Source organism: Bos grunniens, chromosome 3, assembly GCF_055505025.1.
Source record: "Bos grunniens cultivar Pamir isolate PY7600 chromosome 3, Bosgru_T2T1.0, whole genome shotgun sequence".
NCBI lineage: Eukaryota > Metazoa > Chordata > Mammalia > Artiodactyla > Bovidae > Bos > Bos grunniens.
Genome location: NC_141167.1, coordinates 30,177,800 through 30,197,311, shown reverse-complemented (window position 1 = coordinate 30,197,311; position 19,512 = coordinate 30,177,800). Strand labels below are relative to the sequence as shown.

The 19,512-nt window shown below is 35.3% G+C and overlaps 1 protein-coding gene across 8 annotated transcripts in view; it reads left to right on the top strand.

Moving 5' to 3' along the window:
* USP24 (ubiquitin specific peptidase 24) overlaps positions 1–19,512 on the top strand; it is a 156,578-nt gene that overhangs the window by 52,087 nt on the left and 84,979 nt on the right. For 4 of the 8 annotated variants that reach the window (XM_086390171.1, XM_086390176.1, XM_086390172.1 and 1 more), the window contains exons 6-22: positions 194–229; positions 553–618; positions 2,967–3,032; positions 5,458–5,532; positions 6,095–6,253; positions 7,395–7,509; positions 7,745–7,848; positions 8,386–8,493; positions 8,677–8,772; positions 8,860–9,021; positions 9,225–9,272; positions 11,150–11,209; positions 14,434–14,541; positions 15,213–15,362; positions 15,993–16,124; positions 16,940–17,051; positions 18,894–18,970. In XM_086390171.1, coding sequence (XP_086246297.1) covers positions 194–229; positions 553–618; positions 2,967–3,032; positions 5,458–5,532; positions 6,095–6,253; positions 7,395–7,509; positions 7,745–7,848; positions 8,386–8,493; positions 8,677–8,772; positions 8,860–9,021; positions 9,225–9,272; positions 11,150–11,209; positions 14,434–14,541; positions 15,213–15,362; positions 15,993–16,124; positions 16,940–17,051; positions 18,894–18,970 — 1,674 coding nt within the window. Of the gene's footprint in view, positions 1–193; positions 230–552; positions 619–2,966; positions 3,033–5,457; positions 5,533–6,094; positions 6,254–7,394; positions 7,510–7,744; positions 7,849–8,385; positions 8,494–8,676; positions 8,773–8,859; positions 9,022–9,224; positions 9,273–11,145; positions 11,210–14,433; positions 14,542–15,212; positions 15,363–15,992; positions 16,125–16,939; positions 17,052–18,893; positions 18,971–19,512 lie in introns of all 8 variants that reach the window. The other 4 variants (XM_086390174.1, XM_086390175.1, XM_086390173.1 and 1 more) reach the window with 2 other exon arrangements.

The window sequence follows — 19,512 nt, the reverse complement described above, 5'->3', positions numbered from 1 at the left end:
CCATCAAAATACAGACTTACTTATAAGATTGTTTTCAGTAATGTCAAAGATTCACATGAAGAAACATTTGGGAAAACCTTTTGAAATAATGTTAAATTTTTTTCCAACTTTCTGATTTAGGATAATAGAAATACGAGAGTTAGTAGGGAAGTTTTTGTATTGCCATTTCAATTTCTGTTTTCTTTTCTCATAGGAGCCTCATGGATGGGTTGTGGATTTGGTAAATAAGGTATACAGCTTTTATTAATATGGGCATGTTTTTCATTTTCTAATGAGCTTTCCTAGAGTTTTAGGTAGATGACAGCTACAAAGAATAATCAAATATGTTTTATCATTTCTTCCTCTTTTTTATATGTGCTGTTTAAACAGATAAACATCAGCTTTAGGACTTAGTACATCTCCTGTAGTGTATCACAGGAGCATTACAATTATCTTTGTGGTGACTCTGAAGACCAGGGTTATAAGCACATTGATAAAGTAGAATGTGAGCCGTAGTTGCTTGGTAAATTATTATAGTATTTTAAAATTAATGTATACCTTTTTTCTTCTCAGTTTGGAGAATTAGGTGGATTTGCAGCAATCCAAGCCAAGCTTCATTCAGAAGATATAGAACTTGGGGTAAGTTAAACCGCTGTATGTACACAGTGTGGAAGTTCACTTTATTGAGGTTGCTGTGTAACCCCTGGGACATTGGACACATTAAATTAAATGTTAAAACTCAAGTTACTCTTTATGGGAGTAGCTCCCATGGTTCTGATAACCACAGAAATGTTTACTCTTTCTTGATCATAATAACCAAATTGTAGTGTAGAGCATTTGGTTGTGTTTTTTTGTTTTTCCACCACATTCATTTCTCCTTGTGATGTTTTTCTCTTAACTTCTTACTTGTAGTGGTTATATGAAATTATCTTGCTGTTTAGGGATAATTGCTGTGTGTGGCAAGTATATGTGTACATAGCAATCTTATGCCTCAGTTAAGTCACAATTTATTGATAGTACCAGAAGCAAATAAAATATTTTAACATCGTTTAGTCAGCTTTTTGGTATTACAGAGATTCGTAGGTAATAAAGGGCTGTACCTGGAGCTTAGAATCACCCCTCAGGTGTAGTACCAGTATGTTTTCATGTCAACTTCACTTTCTCAAAATATTTTACCTTATGGTAAGGGGAATAACTTCATCTTTAATTTTTCACAGACTACTTGTTTGTAACTGAAAGCACTTCATTCTGTTCTCTAATCATTCAGTTAGAGACTACTTATTACGTACTTGCCATGTAGAAGACACTATGGCAGCTACTGCGAATTGACCAGAGTAGAAAATGATGTTGTAAAATAATATGCCTAAGTGACACAAATTGTGCTTGGAGTAATACCCGTTATTTCTGTGGGACCATGGCTTGTCAGCTAACCGCGTTGGTCCATCTTTGCATGAGGGTAGTAACAACAGTCAAGGAGAGACTGGCGCCCTGCTTGGTAATAGACTATTGCTAGCTGCCCGCTGCTTACTCTTGAAGATCAGAGGTCAACCAGATCGTGAATACTTGTAGTGACACTGGTCAGAGGCCTCTTCTCCCTCCCTGAACCTTGACTAGGTTGTTAGGCTGTCATTTTGATCCCCATTAAACGGATCAAGTATGTTAGCGAGGACTTTATTGACCTGGAAGATAATAGGTAGTGACTGAAAAAGCAAGACAAAACAAAACCTATTCAGATTGAGGGTTTTATCCAGCTTGCTTATTTCTCAAGAACTGGCTATGTAGGTCACTGGGCAATAATAGAAATAGACTTCCTTTTTTTTTAAAGGTTAAATGAAACACTCACTAATTTCCTGCAAAGTGTATTTAAACAAACAGAGAAGCTCGAAGTTTCTCCCCTACTTGATGAAAATTGGCTAATGGGGGATATATAGAAATCTAGGCTTGTCCTCATTGTTATCAGATGTCTTGAGGCTAAAGATTTCTCTAAGATTTTTCCCTTCTTTTTTCATTCTGCTGATGGTGTCGTTTTGTGTCAGTTTTTCCCTAATGGCTTAAAATTTTTCTAATTTGCTTGAGGGGTGTTCTCATTGCCATCTCAAAGTTTATAACAGTACTCATTTCATTTTATACTCAAAACAATTTCATTTTTTAAACTTAGTTCTTGAGTTCATTTAGAGTTTATTTATATATGTCACATAAGATAGAAATCCAGTTTTGTTTTCTTCCAAAAGGGTAACTAATTGTTTTAAGATCTGAAGAACATTCTTTTTTTTTTTCTACAAGGTTTTTTTTTTTTTTTTTTACTATTTTGGTTTGTTGACTTTATCAAATGTCTGAGTGTGTGTATACATTATATGTGAATTGTTCCTGGACTTCTGTCATTTTTTGATACTGTTTCTCCGCTATTTTCATTATTGGTGGTGCCAGCTTTGCTCAGCATCTTCCTTTTATCAGATTTTCTTGATCATTCTCGTGTTTTTATTCTTCCGAATATAGGCAACGTGTCAGGATCTCCTGCAGAAAGTGCCACCAAGATCATGTGTGGAGAATTGACATGTCTATAGTACTAGACCTTTCCCTTCAAGAACATGATCTTTCCTCATTTATTTGGACCATTTATGTATTTCTGTAAAGTTTTATAGATTTCTTAATGAAAGTCTTAAATGTTTTCTTTGTTAAAGGCACATTAAAGGCACATTTCATTCCTTCCCCCACTATTCTCTCGTTTTTCAAATAAAAATTTTTATTATTCTACAATGTGAACTTTAGAATCATCTCATCCAAGCCTTGAAAGAAGTTTTATTGGCATAGTATGATTTAAGTTACATTAAATTTCTACAATAATTTAAATGAACTGACATCTTTATATCAGCTTTTCCTGCCCAAGAGTATAAAATGTTCTCTGACATATAAAAAAGGATTTGTTTAATGTTGAAAGGAAAGAACTTGCTCACATTTATTTCTCACATTTGCTGTCTTTTTTTCAGGCAGTCTCAGCACTAGTGCAGCCCTTAGGGGTATGTGCAGAGTACCTCAATTCCTCAGTGGTACAGGTAAGATAAACCATTTTACACTTATTTCAAAAGTGATCTAAGGCATACAAACAGTAAAAATTATCGTTTTATCAGGTTGTTCAGAATTTGCCTATCAGAATAACTGCTTTTTTTTAATTAGCTATCCTTGTAGTGAAATTTTTATCAGAAGATAAATAAAAGTGATTAATAGGTTATAGGTAACGTCTAAACATTTAAAGTTACTTATCTTTTCAATTTATCATTTTATCAAATACAATTACAGATTATAGCTCCCCCCCCCCACTTTCTTCACTGTAAAATAGGTGGCATATGTCCCTACCCCCTTCACAGGATTATTTACGGATTCAGCATTACGTTAAACAGTGTTGAGTGGCCTGCTGGGCTGCCTCTAGCCAAGTCACTGAGAATCTGAGTAGCAGTTTGACAGCGCATCTTGTCTGCATGTCAGCAGGTCATAGGATAGTCAGAGCTGTGAGTGTTGAGCTTTCTGATGCTTAGGGCCCAGTGCACTTTCTGGTTGCCTTTCCATTTCAGTTAACAAGTTTTACTGAAGAAAATGTCATGTTGAAATACCTCCATTTATTATTTTCTTTATAAAAATATGTCTGTGAAACTTAGCTGTCACAGAGATTTTTTAAAAATCACCGTAAATGGTTTTGAAAGTTTAGTGTCCTTTGGGAGCATAGTATGCACTGTTCCTCATTTCTAATGTCTAGTGTACATAGGGCCATTTTAACAAGGGAAATGGGATTTTTTTTTTAGTAGGTTCTGGAAATTTCTAAGTTTTAAGTGCCTTCTTTAGATTTCAGAGTAATTCTGCAAAATTATTTAAATGAAGCAGAGTGACTAAGTATTTCTTGATTCTGATATTAAGGTCTTTAGAGACATGCAGTGTTCTCTCACTTATAAGCATATGAATATAATCATTTGTTTTGTAGTGAAACACTGAAACATAAAGAGGCAAAATGATTTGACTTAATAATTTAATAATCTATATTAGCAATTTAATAATTGGCTTTTTAATAATCAAAGCCAGGATTGAATTTTTAAGTGCATACTCTTTATCCATGCATTGCTCCATGAAAAGAGATTTAGTGCAGATATTCCAACTGCTAATTAATACTAAATTCTTTAGAATTCCAGGCTTTATATATAAGCACTGCTGCTGCTGCTGCTAAGTCACTTCAGTCGTTTCCGACTCTGTGCAACCCCATAGACGGCAGCCCACCAGGCCCCGCCGTCCCTGGGATTCTCCAGGCAAGAACACTGGAGTGGGTTGCCATTTCCTTCTCCAACGCATGAAAGTGAAAAGTGAAAGTGAAGTCACTCAGTTGTGTCCGACTCTTAGCGACCCCATGGACTTCAGCCTACCAGGCTCCTCTGTCCATGGGATTTTACAGGCAAGAGTACTGGCGTGGGTTGCCATTGCCTTCTCTTAGCACAGTGTTCTTTAAAAAAAAAGTTTATGAATTTCCAACCAAAGTATGTTTAACTTCCTGCAGTAGCAACTGAAACAACACATCCAACCTTAAATTCTCTCAGCAATAAATTCATGCTGTAGTTATGTACATTAATACTTGTCTCTAACACTTGCTCCTTTAGAAGACTAACGTGACCCCTGGGACTTGCTTCCTTATTTATCTGTAAAGTAGTAGTAACCCATACCTGTCTCACAGAGTTGCGGTGAAAGCTAAGTAAGGCTGGCACGTGCTTGACAAGAGCAGTGTGACTTGCCTCTTACCCTGACAGCCCTCAGTTTTCACTATACAGTTGGCATAAGTGTAAATAAGGGAATTCTATGTGGATGATTGCATGATGGCATTTTAATTCATTGCTAATGTGTTCTTGCTTTGATAGCCAGATATTTTCTAGTCACCAGATAAGTTTAAAACTTATTTTACTTAAAAAAAAATTTATTTTACTTAAAAGACAAGTGATCATTTAGACCTTGCTAATTTTTCACTACTTCTCATATATTACTTAGAGTTAGTTATCTGGCTGTGCTACCATTCAGGAACAGTATGTTGTATGAGTCTTATCTGTAGGCCTCATTTACATTAAAAGCATCATATTTTTGTGGTTTGTGCTTCTATTTATTCTTTAAAAATCAAATGCAAAATACTTTATTCCAAATGATACATACTCGTGTTTAATACTTTAAGTCAGTCTGTGTGTCTTTGGTTGTCTTTGGCTGCTCTTCAAAGGACCCTTATAAGAAAGTAAAGAGGAACTGCACCCATATGATAGTAAAGAAGCCGAGGCTCAGAATCAGTTAAAAGGGTTTACTTGGGATGGTGTTAGTTAGTTAGTGGTAGTCTGATACTAGATTCAGATCTTTGTATTGTACCTTCTCCTTTGTGAAATGTGAATGAAGAAGTATCTCCTCTCTAGTTTAAGGACAGATTCAGGGGTCCTTATTAACTTTAGCACTTTTTTCCTACAGCCCATGCTAGACCCAGTCATCCTTAATACAATCCAGGATGTGCGGAGTGTGGAGGAAAAGGACCTCAAAGACAAGGTAATGCACCTCCAGTCACGCGATCGCAGCGCATGTTGGTCCACAGAAGCACAACCAGGACTTGGGGCAGGGTTCACATACCATTGCTCTTTGGATTCTGGTCACATACAGCTCACATTAAATTAATTTTACATTTCCTGACCAAAAAAATGTTATTTTGGTCAATAACAGTCAATAAAATGAATGGAGGGTTCTCAGTAAGTGACACCATTAAGAATTTAACCAACATGCTGGTTTTGATAGTAGTACAATTGGTATAGCATTGAAGAAGCTTTAAAATAATTTGGTACTAAAAGCTATCCAGAGTTGTTCTGTGATTCATTTTTCTGCCTTGACTTTCTCTCAGACCCCTTCTCTTTTCTTTGCTCACTCGTGCACTGATTTTTGGTTAAAAGCAGAATGTAGTTCATCAACCATGTGAAATATCAGATACCACTAGACCATGGTTACTGAATATGTCCTTTATTCCTGTGTGTGTAAGAATTGCCATCAAAATGTTTTATTGGTTCCTTTTTGTTTTCTCTGTATGTGTGTGTGTGTGTGTTTTGTTTTTAAATGAAAGAGATTGGTTAGCATCCCTGAGCTCTTGTCTGCCATCAAGTTACTTTGCATGCGCTTCCAACCAGATCTGGTGACCGTGGTGGACGACCTTCGACTAGACATCCTGCTGCGCATGCTGAAATCACCACATTTCAGTGCCAAAATGAATTCCCTCAAAGAAGTAAGTCTTGCACTTGTTTCTGGAAGACTTAAAGTATAGATACTCTTAAGTTCTTCCACAACTTGTTATTAATGTAAAAATGTTGGGAAATAAAAAATAATAATTTCTTGTAATCCCACTAAAAGAGATAACAGTGATTATATATAAAATGGTCTATGTTTACATTTGTCTGTTAATAAAGTAATACTTTCATATGTATTACGTTCAGAATTCATCCTGTGAAGTATTCAGTGTTTTAGTGAGATTTTTCTGGAACACAATTCCTTGGAATATGAAGTTTGAGGTTTACTTTTTACCCCAAGGGTATAATTCCTTTTATTATATTTCAGATATGCACTTACTTAAACCAAATCTTTTAACTGGGGTTCGGGCAAAATTTTGTTTTGTTTACAACTGGAGTGGTCTAAGCAAAATGATGGAAATAAGATCTTGCAGCTTCCTAAACTTTCCAGGAGCATAGTTGGTTTTGGTGAGTGATAGGTGGGGCCAATAGAGTTCAGCCATAATGACAATTATTTTCTTTCAGTTTTGTACTAATTAGGATTCTTGGCTACAAGTAACTCTTGATTCTTGAGTGAATCACTTGATCATTTGAGTGATTCTTGAATTATTTTAAATTAGAAGAAGAATTTAATAAAAGAAGGCAGGGCTATCTCATAAAAATAGCTAAACCTCATAAGGTCAGAGACACATGTGGGCAACAGGACCAACTAGAATCCAAGACCAAACCACTGCCAGGACTCTGTCCAGGTTCTTATCTCTGCTTTTCTTTGTTCTTTCTCTCCATGCAGAGTGGCGTCTTCATAAGGTAGACATGGCCATGGATAGTTCCCATGACCAGGGAAGGACTGATGGTTTCTCTCTGGTCCCAAGTGTAGAATTTGGAGACATGCTCTGATTGAAGTTTGGGTCAGATGTGCTTCCCTGAGCCAGTCAGCTGTGGCCCAGGGAATGTGAGCTCTGTGTTCTTTTTAAAGACATTAAAAATAGGTAGTCTATTAACTTCTAATAACTGGCCTTTGATACATTTAGGCTAATTATCAGACTACATTGTAATACTGTAAAAGTCACAAGATATATGTGAAGATTTTGATTATGAATATTTGCATTAGATTAAATCACAATAATCCTGTCTTTTTAGGTAACCAAACTCATAGAAGATAGCACTTTATCCAAATCTGTGAAGAATGCTATAGATACAGACAGATTGTTAGATTGGCTAGTTGAAAATTCAGTTCTGTCAATCGCATTGGAAGGTAAGTTAACTTGCTTTAAAAAATTACCTAACTCATAAATAATATACTTTTGTGTTAAAAATGTATGAAATTGTTGCTTTGACTATATTAGCCTTTATTTTTCTATTGTCATCTTTATTTTGTACTAGCCTTTAAATAATCTTATAGCAAGTTACTGTTGCTTTGAATTAATAGAATCGTGTTTAGAAAGTCAGCGTTCATTATCTGTCTGCCTCTCTGGTGTTTCTTCTTTTAGGCAACATAGACCAAGCACAATACTGTGATCGTATAAAGGGAATTATTGAACTCTTGGGCAGTAAACTGTCATTAGATGAGCTCACTAAAATTTGGAAGATACAGGTAAGTTGATCAGAATTGCTTTTGCCCTTTTCTGACATTTTTTATCAGAGAAAGAGAAGGATGGTGACTTACTGTCCATGGATAAATAAATATTAATTGAACTCAAAATATCTATGAGCAGATTTTAAAATGAGGTACATAATACTCTCAACTGAAGCCCTCAAGATCATTTAATAAAATGTGAAAGATTAGTATGTATTTCTTGTAAACTTAATCAGTATAAATTGTTTTTAAGCCAGTTGAAAATATTTTGTTCTCCTCTTGAAATGAATATGTCAGATTGAGAATTTGATTCTCATCTTTTTTTCTTTTTAGAGATTTAATGCTTGAAGAAATTAAAATAAGGCCATCTGATAACCACTAATAATGGTTGCTTCGTGTAGTCTTACCAGTTTTATCATGCAAGTGTATGCTGATAGTCTAGAATCAATTTATCTTTGTTAGTGTTTTACTTTTGCTTCTGTATATCTCTGGGGAAAGACTTGTATTTTTCCAGATTCCAAGACTTTACTTTTTCCCCAATGTCTTCTTTTCTAGTCAGGACAATCATCTACTGTGATTGAGAACATTCATACTATTATTGCTGCAGCAGCTGTCAAGTTTAATTCAGATCAGCTTAATCATTTGTTTGTTCTTATTCAGAAGGTATGTGCTCAAATGTGCTTTTGAATTTTTCTAAAATGAGGTCTTCTTCCTCTAGATTAGCAATATTTAACCATACTCTTCTTAAACTTTTTTAGCTCAAGTTTAAAGTTTCTGCATATTTTGCCAGTGTGATCAAAACGGACTGGGGAGCAATTCGTATGTCTTGTCTTTTTCGTTCTGCAGAGCTGGGAGACTGAGAGCGATAGAGTGAGACAGAAGCTATTGAGCCTTATTGGACGAATAGGCCGGGAAGCTCGCTTTGAGACCACTTCTGGAAAGGCAGGAAAATCAAATTTTTCTAGCTATAAGCGCTTAAAGCAGCTTTATTTGCATATGGGCTGGCTCATCACATGTGGTTTACCGTAGGTGTTGGATGTGCTCTGGGAACTGGCTCATCTCCCCACGCTGCCCAGTAGCCTTATTCAGCAAGCTTTGGAGGAGCATCTGACAATCCTTAGTGATGCGTATGCAGTGAAAGAAGCAATCAAGAGGAGCTACATAATTAAATGCATAGAAGATATTAAAAGGGTTGGTTTTACCTTTGGTCTAGTTTTGTTGTTAGAGTAATAGTATTGTCTGAGCAATTAGAACCAAATAATTTTCCTCCCCTATTGTTTAAATTAAGCTAAATGTCCTGCATGGAAGCTCTTTAATCTTTGAGTCCAAAATTGGGAAATTATAGGTACTGCTTTTATCAAGTTACTTACATTTTTCTTAAAATTAATTTTCAGCCTGGAGAATGGTCAGGTCTGGATAAAAACAAGAAGGATGGATTCAAGGTAAGAATTTGCAGATGAGGTATAAAGTAAAAGGTATACTAATTTAATAATTCTATTTAATAAATTGAGTTATAATTTTAAGATAATAGTAAATTATTACAGTGTTTTTTCAAGTAGTATTCAGATACAGACTGCTGTTTGAATATTTTCTTATGACCTGTGCTTTATTATTTAAAGCTTGGGGAATTATTGACTCACAAAGGGAAAAAATCCCAGGGTTCCATTCAAAGAGTAGTTTTACTATATTATTTTCATAAGATTATAAGACCTTCAACTCAGTTTTTCTTTTTAAAATTAAATCCAAAATATGCACAAGTTTAATAAATATCGTGCCCATTTTTCTCCCGTACGAGAGAAATGGAGGAATTCCCAAGAGTCAGAAGAGAGAAAGAAGGGGAGAAGGAGGTTCATTCAGTGCTGGCATGTAGTCATTTTTGGATGCTTGGTTCAGATGTGGTCCTAAAGATCTTAAAAGAGTGATTGTTCCGTGAGCACCTGCTGCTGGGACTGCATAGGGATGAGTGCATAGGAGCCCTTCCCCTCCAGGGCTTTGACCTCCAGTGGCTGGAGGCTTCAGCCTGTTCTTGGTAAGCGGGGGCTGCAGAACGGGCAGCAATGGCCGTAGCTCTCCTGTCGCTGCAGTCCTTAAACAACAAGGCTCTCCTTGGAGAGGGCTGACCTCAGTGGTCAGTCCCTGGAGCCTGCCTCCATGGTTTCAGCAGCCCTGATTACAGCACGTCCTCCTCCTCCACGCAGGCCCTCAGGTTGCTCAGATGAAACATGAAACCTCACAGCAAGAGGGGTTTCATTTCACTGTTACTTAAGAAAAGACTTTAGTAAATAGCTAACAGCTTAACAATTTCGTTGGTAAAGCATATTTCTTGGTTTCCCCCATAAGTATTTGTTTAAAGGATCTTGAATACTGCTAATTTACACTGGTAAATTCAGAGACTCTTGTTAAGCACCCTTGGTGACTCATAGGCTTTTATTCTCCTAAATTATGCTTGGTCATAAAGTTTAGTTGGGGGCATTTAAGAACTTTGTGGGTTATATTTCTGACATTGAAATTTGATCAAGTGAATTTTCTACATTAAAATTATTCATAAACTGGAGCTGGTACCTCTCAGGTTATGATTAAATTATTCCTTTAATTCAACAACATTGCTCTCTTTCTACTCAGATACAGTGTGAATTTTTCCAGTTTTCTCAGCTCAGTGATTCAGATAATTTAGCACCCTCTGTCTTTATGATTGAAACTCATCTAGAGCTATTTAAGCAGTTTAAATCTTTTGATACTAATAGTAAGAAAGAAAAGGTATCTGTAGAAAATGGTCTTTTCTTCACTGTAACAGATACATTTCTTTATAGGTCTGAAGGTTAAAGCTGAAGGGACTTTTTCCTCCCTCCAGGGAAATGACTTTTGAAAGCAGAAAATCCTTCCTGACCCCTGTTCCTTCCTTGTTACAGCTGGGCATTACTTTAGCCCTTCTAGCCAGTAGCATCGCTGCATCTTTATTGCTTCTCTGTGCAGTCACTTCACTCAGTCTGATGTTTTAAAACAAAACTCAAAAAGTAACAGGGAGAATTTTGGAGTCATTTTGTTAGTCTTGAAAGAAATATTCTTCATTTTTTATATCCCACTGCTCCCAGTAAGGAAATTCTGATGTACCATTCCTTCATTTCGAATAATAATAACTTGCATTTACCTAGCACTTCTCCATTGACTGAGTTCTTTTGCAAATACTCTTTTAAAGTGCCCGTGGCTGAAGGGGGGCAGTGGGAAGATCAAAGCCCCCGACATGACTCCAGGCAGGGGGGTGAGTTATATACTGCCACTAAAGGTGTTTTTCTATGCTATGCCCTTTCCTGCCAGGCAGCAAGGTGGGCTGACTGGGAATTATGTCTCCCTGCCAGGCTACACAGAAACTAAGCAAAGGGTAAGAAGATCACCCACCTCTTACTCCCCTCCCACCCCCAGCTACCTCTACTCCTCCCACTGATTCCCTTTCCCTCTGCTTTTGACACTTAAAATTCCCAAGTTCCATTGTTGTGTTCAGAAATTCTGACCTTTATTTCTTAACTTTATTTCTGTAGATTCTGCCAGGATACCCTTGGCTTCCTTGGTCCTCTTTTCCTTTGCTTCCTTTATACCTTCCACTGTCTGCCCCCAACCCTTTCCCTCTTATTTCACTCTTTTTTACTTTTCAATTAAAAAGTTTAAATGTACGCACCCAAAAAAATATTACTAAACAAAAAAAAAAAATCATTTTTACTTGATCAGTGGTGTTTGCATATCCTTAAGTCATTATATGAAGTCCTCCTAGCACAGTGCCCAGCAGCCTTTCAGTAAATGTTGGTTCCCTTCCTCTTACTTCCTCTGCTTCACCTGTGAAGACACTAAAATCATTTACACATACCTGAATGGCCTCCACATGACAAAACACGTAACTGAAAGTAAAAATAGCAAGGTGCTCTCAGTACAGTCTCACAATGATGTGATTGATTAGCACAGGAGGAAATACTTTGTAAAAAGTGTCCACCCTTGTAAAAATTTTTACTTTGGTTCTAGATAAATGGCTAGGTCTGGAAAAACAAGGCAGATGAAGAATTGGGATATTCAGCTTTGAGAAGTGAGAACTCAAGAAAGAATATGAAAGCTTTCTTTTAGATACTTTTAGGATTGTTAGAGACATTTGATTCAACTTAGTTTTTATGTCTCATAAGCAGTTATGGTAAAGGCATGTTTCAGTATCACAGATCCCTGAACTTTCTAGGAAGACAATCTGACACAGAATGCACTGTCTCCTGAGTTCCTCATCACTGGAAACACCGGAAGACAACTCTTTTAACAAAAATGAATAAGGAGAGTTTAGGCACAGGTTTGCAGGCTAAACTAGTTGACCTCTACAGCTTCAGCTAACATTCAGTCTTAATTTGGATATACCATTAACTGCTACTTAACGAAACCTCAGCTTCGTTATCAGACATTATCAAATATTTTCGTTTTAATTGTTCACCATATTCTCTTTCCCCTTTTGTAAGTGGAAAACAGTAATTTAAAATTTTCTTATAGCTTAGCAGCATAATGTCATAGCATAGATATGATGGAATAAATAACATCTGTCTTGTTTGCTGAACTCTAGAAAGGCTATGTCAGAAATACCTTTCAGATTCCAAAGGATAGTTTTCAGTGTCAAAAAAATAAGCTAACCATCATTGACTCATAATGATACTTTCTAATATACCTGATTATTTACAAAAAGGTTTATATTTATATCCCAATGTTTATGATCCTTTCAGAAGGTATCAGTTTGGACTTAAGCCTCAGAATTTTAGTTTCTGTCATTTTGCAACTTTTATGTCTTAGCAGAAATATCCTAGCTAGTCTTTCAAGTAGTTGCCTTTTAATGTATACCTTATTTCTCTGATTCTAAGATGCCAGTGATTGCACCACGCATCACAGGGTTAATCCAGTATGTACAGCCTCACATGGTGGCATGCTGCTTTCCATTATCCAGTGTAGTGCTTTGGACTTCTTTGAAATCTTTAAGAGTATAGAATTTTGAGGCATGTTGAGAAATATAGAGTTTTGTGTCCTTGTCTTTTTTGTAAAACTCAAGCTGCTTTTTTCCGTCATTAAGTTGTTTATACTACAAGTTAAATAGTTCCTCTTGAATTAAGCTGTAACTTTGGACAGAGAGATGTTTAATGCCAAATGATGTAACCCTTCACAGAGTATGAGTCTGTCACACCAAATTCTCCTGGCTTTGGAAAATGCTTTAGTCTTAAGACCACTGGCAGTTTTCTTTGCTTTTAATTAAAATGATAGACATGATGGGCTCATCAATACCACGTCATAGTGTAATCCTTTGATAGCATTCAAGAAACAAATCAGTGATCTACGTTTAAATTAAAAACCCATCCTTGTTTGGTGCTAACTCTGCCATGTAAGAACAGAAATGATGGGTAGATGAACAGATACCTTTGTAACAGCCAAGTTTGCACATCCCACATAAGGATAGCCGTATCTAAACCTACTCCTATGCCTAATGGCCGGAAAGTTTCTTTTATATAATTCTTAAGAAGTATCACTATCAGAAATGTTGAATTTTATAAAATTTGTATCTTAGAATCCAGGAAATATGGTATTTGCTGATTGATTGGCTAATCTCTAGGAAAGCCAATATTATTTTGGCAATAGCTGCCCACATTTACGTATTTAGTAGTACAACCGTTTTCTGCAAATGACATCAAAAGTATTTTTCTGCCCTATAGGCATCTTTATCTTACAGAAAGACTTGAAGAAGCAAGAAGGCTTTTTTAAAAAAATAAAGTTTTTAAAGTAAATGCTAACTATAATTCAGTTTTTAGAGAGTTACTTGATCAGTCGATTAATAGTGTTAATATGACATTTTTACAGATTTTATAATGAAATCTCATAGTTTGAAAGATGTCATTTATTAAAAAGCAGTTCTTTTTTTAAAGAGTAGTGCATGAACATCAGACTTTTCAGATATGTACGTGAAGATCTGGAATGTCATGCACCAGCTTCAGAAATAACATATTTAAAAGTGTTTTCAAAAATATAAATTATAAAGTGGCTGTAATAATTAATAAAAACAGAATTCTCTCTTCTAAAATTGTTTTAACTAGGAAATACAAGCAGATCATGGATATTTTCTTTAATACTTAGACCACTGTTAGTATCTTGATCATATCATTGGTATCTTGATCATATCATTGTAGAAAATCATATTTTTATACCATTTTACTTATCAGCCACTTCTGTATTATCCAAGTTAAGCTTGTGCCATTGATTTATTTTATTATGTCAACATATCCTAGCAGCCTGTGCTACTTATAATCTGTCCTCTGAAGTTGCTAATTCCTTGTTGTCTGTTTTTTGCTGATGTACCCCTGTACATTTACTGTCACTTCATATCCACTCCTGTTTGCAGTTCTTGGCTTTAGGATTGCATGCAGAATAAGAAGTTGGAGACTGAATTAAGAGTGCATGGAGATAAACTATAAATGAGCAATGTGAAGAGAAAAATAATAGAATGTATAACAGTAAAACCTAATTGACTTGGAACTTTTTTATAGCTAATAAATTTAACCTGCCATTTATTTCTAAATTAATGTAACTTCTTTTTAACTCTAGTCGTCTCAGATTAACAATCCCCAGTTTGTATGGGTGGTACCAGCTTTGCGTCAGCTACATGAAATCACCCGCTCGTTCATAAAACAAACCTATCAGAAGCAAGACAAGGTAAGAGGATTGCTATATTTGATTATTATGCAGTTACTTGCATAACCTTTTGTAATGACTAAACATCATAAGATTGCTAAGTTTTATAGTGACTGTTTTACAATTTTATGGTTATTAATATAATTCATTTATATTATTTAATAATCTTGAATTTAAGTATCATTCTGCTTTCATTTCTGTGGAGCTTGTCTTTTGATATATCCCTAACTCATTTATTTTTTATTTCCTTAATTTACTGAAGTAAGCCAATTTTTAAAAGTTAGAATAGTATTGTAGGAATTTGAAAAGATTCACAAGACTTGTTTTATATTGTGAAAAAACATTAGTTCGCTTAAGGAACTACAGGCTCTTCAGTGTAAGAGACTTGGGAAGAAAGATCTGGAAAAGTATGCAAGAAGTGAAATAGTGCTTTTGAAAGACTTATTTTTTAAAAAAATAATAAAAAATTCCTTTAGAACCAGAAATTTTCGAGGGAAGTTTATTAATTCTATAGTAATTCCCAAGTAAATGTACATATGAGATTGTTTTCATTTACTTTTATGTAGGAAATGTGAGTGAAAAATTTTTATGTTTGCTGTTCCTCAACTGTATGCTCAAATAGAAGCTTGTATTAAACTGACAAAGTAGCTGCACATTCTCATACCTTTTTTTGTTCGTTTGTTTTCACCAAGAGCATTATTCAAGACTTGAAGAAAAATTTTGAAATAGTAAAACTGGTAACAGGAAGCTTGATAGCTTGTCATCGGCTTGCAGCAGCCGTGGCTGGACCTGGAGGCTTAACTGGCTCAACGCTAGTGGATGGCCGATATACCTACCGGGAGGTACCTGGCATTGTGCTGTTGTTGCATGACTTACAGCATCCATTTGATCTTTTTGCGTTTGAACTATAAAAGTAATATTTATTGGAAAGAACTCTAAAGAGGAAGCATGAGGTGTCTTTGTCATGATGGAACAGTTTTTAATCTTTAATAAAACCACCTCGAAGTAAAAGGTTAGAAAATTGATATTTGTGGGTATATCTTTCAGTAAATCACCTAACATAACTGCATATGATATGGTATTAAAAATAAATATCTTTTGTCTTTGATCGAAAATATAATTGTCAGTTCTGTGGCTCATGGCTTTTTGTTTCTCAAAGCTGTCAGTAATATTGTTTTCCAAAAAATAGAAAAATATCTTCACTCATCAGTTGTGTTCTGGTGTTTTACTCTGAGATTGCTTGGCATCTAAAGTCACCCGAGTTTGTAATAGACAAGTAGTTTCTGCTACACTGTATTGTCACCTCATAAACGGATTTCTCACATTTACTTTACCCTAAATTACAAGAGAAAGCATTAGGTAAACTACTTTTTAATTAAAGGTAAAACTACTTTTTAATTTCAGTTGTTTGTTTGTTTGCTTTTACGTATGAATGCCTGGAGTTGACTAATTAGCATTATTTCTTTTTCCAGTATTTAGAAGCCCATCTTAAATTCCTGGCATTTTTCTTGCAAGAAGCTACTCTGTATTTGGGTTGGAATCGTGCCAAGGAAATCTGGGAGTGTCTTGTGACTGGCCAGGATGTTTGTGAATTAGATAGAGAGGTAAGAAGATGGCGTTATGGATGAAGTAAGACAAAAGTGTGACTTAATAAATAAATAGTATTTTGCTTTACTGTGTGTATATCCCATTTTTATGCATGTCTCATATCTTCAGTTCTAAACATTTTTCAGTTTACTAAGCATACATTTATAATAAGCTAGGAGCTGAGAGTGTTGAAAAGATATATATATGTTATATACACAAGCATATGAGATCTTTGGTAATTTTGATAACCATTCTGCATAAAACCAAATTCAGCTAAGTGAGTACAGCAAACTTAGTGTATTCTTTAGTTTTTTTTTTTTTTTTCCCTCCCATGAAACTAATTTTAAGTTAACCAGCAGAAACTTTGAGTTCCTATAATGATGTTGTATCCCAGAAACCCTAAAGAAAGAATTGTTGTCTAGACAGATCTTTAGAATGACAGTTGCTTCAACGTTTCCTAACAGTGAATCACTATTTCCTCCTCTCATTTTGCAGAATAACGTTAACTACATCATAGAGTTATTGAAAGGATCAAGTATGTGACAGTGCCTAGCACAGTGTAAAGCTTATTTAATAAATGTCAGTGGAAAAACTGAAATGTAATGATTCAGTGGAAAGTATGAGTATGTATTTTCATTATCTAGAAGAAAGATTGCTGTAACTAACTGCTTCATTTAGTTCCAGAGTTCCATTCATTTTAGTTTTGAGTGGTACTAAGGCATTATAAATATCTGAAAAATTAAAAATCATTTGTCTTTGCTTTCCTCGTTTGGATTATGTATATGCCTGAAGTGGGTTTTAGTTACAGGGTGATATTTGTCTTGATTCGCAGATGTGTTTTGAATGGTTTACAAAAGGGCAACATGATCTTGAGAGTGATGTTCAGCAGCAGCTCTTCAAGGAGAAAATTCTTAAATTGGAGTCATATGAAATCACTATGAATGGTAAGGAAAAACATCAAAATTGTTTTTTCAGTTCTTTAAATTTTATTCTTTTCTTTTCAGCCCACTTTGAGAAACAGCGTCACAGTTTGGTATGTGCTTCTGGACTTTGCCTTATGCATATAAAGATACATCTATATAAACATGTTTATATAAACAGATGAATTTCTTTTTACATGAATGGTATTTTTAAATTGCACAGTCTAATAACTGTCAAACTGTTTTCATGAAATTGCTTAGTATAGAAAGGATTCATTTAAGGTAAAAATTGTTCCAAGTATAGACATCCTCTTTTCAGTTGTTTATTTTGATTGAAATTTTTCTTATTGATATGAACTTTGCATGCCATAAAATTTATTTTTTTAAAGTGTACACGAAGTGTTTTTTGTATGTTCACAAACTTGTTCAGCCTTCACCGTTTTTTTTTTTTTTTTTTTTTTTTAGTAGTCTGATGTTTTTATTGCGTTTTTGTGTAAGTTCTGGCTCGCGAAGGATTGGAAATTTTGAAAAAGATTTAAGAAATCTTTTAAAAGGTTCTTCATCGCAGATCGTTTAAGCAGCGCTGTTCTAGAATCACTACAAGTCAGGCATACATATATCATGTAACTATGGGCAGAACCAGTGCAAAATAACACATTAAAATAAACATTCCAAGTGAAAGCTCAGAAGTAAGGTATCTTTAACTTAACAATGCTCAAGTACTTAAATGTTCTTATGAGAAAAGCAGTGGTATGGTCTAAGCATGGGAAGTAAAGTAAGTCAAGTCAAGTCGCTCAGTCATGTCCGACTCTTTGCGACCCCATGGACTATAGTTTTAACCTCAGGACATTTTCATCACCCCAGAAGGAAACTATGTAGCCACTCTCCATTCTCCCCTTTCCGCAGTCGTGCATCTGCTTGTTGTCCTTGTGGGTTATTCTGATGTGGGCATTTTCTATCAATAGAATCGTGCATTATGTCACCTTTTGTATTTGGCTTCTTGATCAAGCTGAGACATAATGTGGTCAAAGTTCACCCAGGTTTTTGCACGTGTCAAAACTCCATTCCATATGACTGGATAACACTTATTCAATGGGTGTAACACATTGTGTTTATCCATTCATCAGTGGATAGGCATCTGGGTTGTTACCACTTTTGGTTATTGTCAATAATGCTGCTGTAAATGTCCGTATACAAGTTTTTATCTACCTAGGAGTGAAATTGCTGTATGATATAATTAACATTTGAGGAATTGCCAATCTTTTTTGCAAAGTGGCTGTACCATTTTACAATCCCACCAGCAGTATATGAGGTTTTGATTTCTCCCCATCTTCTCTAATAATTATAAACTGTCATTTTTCTTTTAGCCATCCTAGTGGTTTTGAGATGGAGTCTCATGGCCTTTAATATGCGTTTCCCTGATGACTAAGGATATTCATGGGCTCTTTGATCACTTACATATCCCCTTTGAAAAGATGTCTATTAAAATTTTTCTCATCTTTAAATTGGGTTATTTGCCCTTTTAGTTTTGAGTTTTAAGAGTTGTTTATATATTCTGTATACTCACTCCTTATCAAATGACATGATTTACCAACATTTTGTCCTGTTCTGTGGATTGGCTTTTTATTTTCACGATAGTCATTTGAAGCACAAAAGCTTTTAGTTTTGATGAAATTTTTTTGTTGTTATTGTTGCTTGTTTTTGATACCATATCTAAGAAACTATTGCCTAATTGACAGTCTTGAAGATTTGTGCCTGTTTTGTCCTGAAAGTTTTATAGTTTTAGCTCTTGATATACTTTGTCTTTTCATTGATTATCTGTGGTACCAAGAGTACATGAATTTATCTGACATTCTATAATTTCAGGTTTTAACTTATTTAAGACTTTTTTTGAAAATGTGAATCTGTGTGATCATCGATTGAAAAGACAAGGAGCTCAGTTGGTAAGTAGCATTGTTTGCAAATCTAGATAATTTGGATAATCTAGTAAAACTTGATATTCAGCAAAAAAAAAAAATATTCTAATTGAGAGAAGACATGAGGTTTTTTAAAAAGAATGGGCTCCTCCTTGACTGCAGTCTCCTGCATCATTCAGAGAGCTCCTCAGAGTGTGAGGGCATTCCCCTTCCCATACAGGTGACTTCTCAGATTCCTCTTTGGTTTTTGCTGACCTGAGAGAGCCAGTGGCCTCCTGTGGCTGGGTGAACGCAGAATAGGGATAGTTCTAGCCCAGCTTCTAACCTCTCAGATCCAACAGTTCACAGGTACCTGAGAATGTACCAAAATCTTCAGTTTTGAGGTCTCAGAGGCGAGGATTTGGAGGGAAATTTTTAGAACAGACAGAGAAGCAGGAAAATGAGAATGTATACAGCTTACATTTATATTTACGTGAGTAGCTTTAAAAAGGCGAAAAATAACTCTTGTTCCAGATCTGTTTCATTCATGACCTGACTTCCTAGAATTTTTACAAGATCTTGTAAGCCCT